Genomic DNA, 6265 nt, shown 5'->3' on the forward strand with positions numbered 1-6265 from the left:
CCTGCTTCATCGTAGCCCTGTTGTTTTGCCCCTCCAAGGCCTTGATCTATATACAGCTTAGAATATGGGGCAATCAACCTGCATGAAATATCTCAACCACCTCATGAAAGCAAAGAGTTCAGCAATTACTAGAAGTACTTAACTGCTCACCTAATTGAGATGTTTATCTTAAATTGGATATCTTTATCTTGGGCTTTTCTGCCCAAGAAGTAGTAAGTGTAAGAAGTAGTGTTTCTTTTTGTTGGGGGTTTGCAAATGGATAGGGATAATGCTACTAGGAAAAGTAACCTTGCCATTGTAAATTCAGTTGAAAATAGACTTGCACAGAACATATTTTTTTTAGAATCGAAGCTTAGGATCAGCTGAAGTAAGACAAATGTCAAGTAAATAGGAGGGAATTAGAGGTTTGTGAGCCCCCTTTAAAGGAATTAAGGGAAATAAAATTCCAATTTGACTAAGAGACGATTGGTGAATCCAGAAATTCTCTGCCCATCTCTTTAGAGAATTTGATTTTTTGCTACTCTATGGTAGTCCCTCTAACATCTAATAGTTTTCAGCTACATACAGTTGAACAGTTAGCAGCTGAAACCCCAAAAATATATTATTTATATGCTGGGAGGGAGAAAACACTATCTTAATGATGTTGCAGTTAATGAAAGATCTTTTAAAATTCTGGCATACTTGGACCTCCTCATGCAGAAGGCTGGGAGAGGAGTAAGTGTTGGATGTGTGACCAGCTGTGTTCTCACGGTCTGTTTCCAACATGGCTCTTCCAAATGCTTGAACACTGATCTACATAAAGGATAAATTCCATGTCAAGACAGAATGTAGACAAGAAAATAGGAACGCTTTGGATTTGATCTATCAGCTTGCTGCTAAAAAGCAGCTTCCATCGCATCTCTCACAATGTGAACAATGACACAATCTTCTTCTTTTCTTAAGGCGGTAAACCTGATTTCAACATGTCGGAGGAAGATGATTCTTTTCTGAATGTTAAAAGATCTCTGAAGAAGACAATGGTGAAACACAGCACCCCAGTGGACTCAATGCTTTCAAGAACAATTCCATCTCTTACAGATCTGACAAATCAGTCAATCAAGGACCAAGATGCCACAAAGAGGGTTTATGGATCTCCGATGCCAAAGCCAAATCTAAGCAGATCATTATCTCAAGTATCATCAGTGTGTATTGATGCATACTTCCCTCATATGTCCCCAAAAAGGCTTTCAACAGCATTTGATTTGCAAGAACTAAATAAGGAGAAAAGCCAAAGCTCTCGGCTTGTATTTTCTAGAAGGAGGCTTTCCACTGTGTTGGCCTCTGATGAATCAAATCAAGAGCCAGCTTACAATGTTGTCCCAAGCACAGAAACTCAAGCTACCACCAGAGCATCTGTGGATGCTGCAGTAACTCCTAAGAGTAGACCTTCATGGCTTGTTTCTGGAATTCCAGGGATAAAAGATCTCCCAGAAGCAAAATCAAGAAAGAAGAAAATTGATAAAGCTCTTCAGGTAAAGGCTTTCATTTAGTATGCAATAGCTAAGTTACACAAACTTCTACCAATGCTGAATATATACAGATCTTTCTAGTAAAGTGGGAATAGTTTACTAATAGAACATTTCCACAACTTTAGCTGTGAGGACATCTGTTTATGAATTGGGTCATAACCTGGTAGACTCTGTGACACCATTCCTAATCACAGGCAGAATGCCATGCAAACTTCCAAACTAGCTATTTGCTTCAGCTTGTGAGCTGGTATGACTCATTGTGTTCCCTAGTGGGAAAGTATATTTTTTAAAATACATCTTTATTTAGAAGTTATTTAATAGGAAGAAATCAGTAATTTAAATTCTAAAGTTTCTTAATGCTAGCAAGTAAACTCAAACTAGAGAAATAAATAATCTACTCCTTTCTCTGTTTAATCCAAATTGTATTGCTTTATAAAAAGAATGCCAGTCATTGCAAATGGGATCTTGTGAGCAGTCCTTTTGACTGATGTAGGGTTTCCTGGGGAAAGCTTAGATTAATAGATGTTCTGCAAGTGTTGGTTGTCTGTGAAGCACAAGAACTCAATTTTCTGAAGCTTTAATTATTAGCAAAGGGCCTGTGGAAAGCCCACAGAAAGGATAGGAAGGCAGCAGTTAGACTCTGAAGGTTGTCATGTCAGAGTGAAGCAATCAGGTTCCATTCTAGTTTGGTTTTTCCTCTGTACCATATTGTTCTTGAGTGTGTTAAAAACTCAAGAAAACTTGCCATCTTTGAAACTAAAAGCTTCTTTGCTTAAAACAAATGGAAAATTTCAGCCAAAATCAAGTTGGATCATAAGTCCTTTGTGTATGTTGGGTTTTTTTGAAAGCAGGTGGCATCTAAATGGATTAGCTTGATTAAATAATATTTTCTCTTCTATAACAGAGAAAGAAAGAAAGAGAATGGCTGCTTCGTCAACTTAGAAACATTGAAGAGGCAGCTAAACACGAGCTGACAATTGAAGAAGCTTGACTGGGCTACCTGTGGGTAGTGCTGTTGCATCCATCATGTGGGAATGGCTAGTTCCAATAAATCACACTCTTCATTAAAGTGTCTGTTAGACTTCCTCTTTCCTTCCAAAATGTTCTTTTTCTGTTGTTTATTTGTTTTATCATTCTTTCCTCTTAAATCTAAGAGAAGTCAGGTATAAATTAAGAAGAGTCAATGTTTACTCATAATGGCAGAAAGGCCTATGACAAAGAAGGGAGGAAACACTTTCTGTAAGAATCATTCTTCACCCTGCCACAGCTTTTCCTGTCTTACATGCAGCATTCAAGTCTTATAGGGTTGCTGATGTTTCTTAAGTGACAAAGTCCTAGTGGTCACATAGAGTGTAATCCTGGTTAGCCAAAGGAGAAGCTCTTCATCTTAAGGGTAATCAAAGCTGATGCAACCTGGAATGTTTTTGCTGCTACCTGGCGAGATGAGGAAATACTGAGAGGCAACAAGGAGGGAGGCCATTCTTTAGGGATTACTAATTAATGACAGCTTATTTTGAAGTTTTGGTTCAAAATCAGTTTGTCCTAGCCTCAGATTGTAAATGCAACTCACTGGGGTATTTGAGATACTTAATGCTTGGCTGTGTGTTTTGAGCAAGTATGGGTTTTCTATTTGTTTCTTTCCTCTGGAGCGGCTGCATGGAGGTCAAGAAGGGTGTCTTACCTGACAGCTGTATTGTCAAAATAGTAATTTGGCTCAAAGGAACTTTCTGAAGCATCAGTCAAGAATTTATGCAAAAGGCACAATAGTCAAGTTAGTTCCTACTGCTGTCTGTTATTTAATCTTTATACAGGCAGTGTTATCACTTCTAAGTGATATGTGGAGTGTCAACAGCTGGAATCCACAATAGATTTACCACCTACATACACACATTTCTGCACTTGTGTGGCTCTAGCATATGTGCTTTCCTGGCTTATACTGGTTTTTCAGCTGTTCCAGGCACTCATTACCCCAAAGAGGAGAGGTCACATTCAAAAGAAGCTGCCATTAAGAATGGAGGCAGGGGACACTTTTGCATTTCCTTCCCAGACACTGTAAATTGTAATCTCTCACATCCAAGGTGGAAGAGGAGAAGTATGTCCCATGCCAACATTATGAGGCAGGCCAATCAATAGCATCTCTGTTACACTTCAAAATGTAAGAGCGGAGTTGTGGTTTTACAACCTCTCTCAGGATTTCAAAGGAATTAGGATGTTTTTGCTAATGATTCTTGAAGTGAAATTCTTCAGAATTCCTCAGGAGAACAGCCTTATCCACAGACGTGGATTTCTGTTTAGCCAGGCAGTGGGGTGATGCTGTCCTTCAGGTCATGAGCCAAGTCACGCTCACTTGGTTTCATGTTTAGTTAATGTTCTGGAATTTGTTTGTGTGTGTTACCCAGGCTGCTTGTCTGGCCTCCACAGGTTCCTCTGGCAACCAGAGAGCTCCTGGCTGGTGTAGATCCCAAGCTGCTTTTGAGATAAAATAGGCATGGTTGCAGATGTGCTGCTATTCCCCTTGAGCCTGCAGGCATTTCATCAGTATCTGTGATTTGTGCCAGGAGCTGAACTAAGATCAGGCAAGTGCAAGGTTAGTGTAAAACCCTCCTCTACCCCTGGGACAAGCACAGATTAGTCTGGCTGCATGACCCAATGCTTAATCCAAATGACCCAGTTCTGCCTCTTGTTTATTTGTACCTTCCGAGATAGTCAGTTCCAGTTGTTCTTTCTTCACGCTTCTCATCCTAGTCTCAGGAAGTCTTGATGCTGCTTTTGCTTTCCTTTCTCACAGTTGCCTCTCAAGTCACTCTTGGCTCCTGCTTATTGAGTTTCTTGGTCTTCAAATGTCTTCTTCTAATGTCTTCTCCAATTTGGCCTCTAGTTGTTTCCTTCCTTATAAGACGTAGAGGTCTTTTGTCTTTAGTGCCTGGTCTTCACTGCTGGATTCCTTGCCCATCTGATACCCTCTGATATCTGACACTGGTCTTCTGCCAAAACTCAGGCTCTGTTGTCATACCCCAAAGTGCCTTTGTCTACTTAGGCTGATGCCCTCCATGATGCTAGGCCAAGTGGGAAGGTCATGTGGGACAAGTTCCAGACATTAGGAGGCCAGGGGTGTAGTTGCTGCAAAATTCCTTCTAAGGCCCTGCTTTGGGCTACGTTCAATGCAAAAGGAATCCAGGGACTATGGCTACTTAACATATAAGACATCTTTGGCTTCATTCCAAGTGCAATGCAAAACTTCTGAAATTCAGAGCACAGTAAATGATGGGAAAGTCTTTCAGGGAGCAAGGTGCCACCCTGTCAGGTTCATGGAAAGAGTTGGTGTCAATAAAATCACAAAGACTTTCCTCAGTGAAGGAAAACAAATTGTAATGAGAGATAACACAGAACTGACTTTGGGTCTTTCCAAGTTTTCAAGCTATATCAGGCAGACAGATGCAAAAACCAAGGGTTCTCATGATTTTGAAAACTACTTCTATTTTCTCTCTAGAATGGTTAAATACAAAAGACTCTATAGCATTTGTTTTGGAATAATTTAGGTGTTCATGAGTTTGCAAAAGTTATTAAACTGCTTATAGTATTTCATGAAAATATTAATACAATCAACTGGTTCTTCAGCGGTTTTTCAACATATGTCTTGACATTCTACAACCACAGTATCAACAGTTAATTGCATGTAACAATCCCAAGGGACTTCAACCAGGCCTCTATAGTACAGACCTTAGTGAAAGGTGTTCCCAAAGAAAGGTTTGTCTCTAATTTATAAAATCAGGATGTTAGAAAATGTGAAACTATATGTATCAAATTGCACGCACAAAACTAAGCTGCTGTTATTATACTTCATGTGTAAGTATATCCATAGGGCAAAAATAAATTTAAAAAACAACCACCAAAAAACTAGTATTCCTTTTGTTTACGGAGCTTCAACTTCCTTTCATGTCTCCATTTAAGTTTAAATGATACAGCTAGTTTTTTGTTATACTATGTATGTATACTTTGAAAGGAATAGCCTTTGGGAGGAGCACTAGTAGTATGCAGTTTCACTCTTGTTTAATGCTCATCCTCTAGTGGCAACAATGGCAAATTACTTTTTAGTTAGTGCTTCTCTTCATGCACAAAATTCCCTTATGAATATTTATATTACAATATTACAGTGTGGAAAAAAAAGAATTCTTAAAGGGAGCTGTAGAGTCCAACCCCTCTAAAAAAGAAGTCTTTCTAATTATTAGAGACCTTAAGGATGGATTTCGGGTGCTGAGGCTGAAAAAGGTTGGGGACTACAGACACCAGATCCTTACGAAAAGATAATTCCCAAGATGTGCTGTTCTGTAAAATAAAAAGCCCTTTTCCTGCATGAATGAATGTGAATCAGAGTTGCAACAAGCTCTTGAGCCTTGGTGTTGTTCTGACTTTCAAATGCAACATGGACTCATTTGTAAGTTCAGAACAGCCTTCCCACTGAGAGTGTTCTTTTAGGGCAGTATTTTTCCTTTTGGAGTGAAGCTATGACCTTGACCTATGGAACTGTTTTCAGTACACTTGTCCCTGAATAGATATTACACAACCTACCTGCTGACAGTGACTAAGCATGATGTTGGAGGGAGAAGAACAAAAACATTACCAAGAACAGAGGGAAGAGACAGAAATGTCTTCACCCTGGATTTATGAGCTCAGCCTTGTTCCCACTGAAGCAATGGTAATACTCCTGTTGACAGAGCTGGGAATGCTCTGCCCAGCTGCAGTACTTCTGTAGGAGG

The 6265-nt window shown here is 39.6% G+C and overlaps 1 protein-coding gene across 1 annotated transcript; it reads left to right on the plus strand.

Annotated features, from left to right (window-relative positions):
* Positions 1–962: 962 nt before the first annotated feature.
* Positions 963–2499, plus strand: LOC116441310 (coiled-coil domain-containing protein 201-like). Its single transcript, XM_032103085.1, has 2 exons — positions 963–1511; positions 2413–2499. The coding sequence occupies exons 1-2, from the start codon at positions 963–965 to the stop codon at positions 2497–2499; spliced, it is 636 nt and encodes a 211-aa protein (XP_031958976.1).
* The last annotated feature ends 3766 nt before the right edge of the window (positions 2500–6265 follow it).

Source organism: Corvus moneduloides, chromosome 1 (assembly GCF_009650955.1).
Source record: "Corvus moneduloides isolate bCorMon1 chromosome 1, bCorMon1.pri, whole genome shotgun sequence".
In the NCBI taxonomy this organism is placed as follows: Eukaryota; Metazoa; Chordata; class Aves; order Passeriformes; family Corvidae; genus Corvus; species Corvus moneduloides.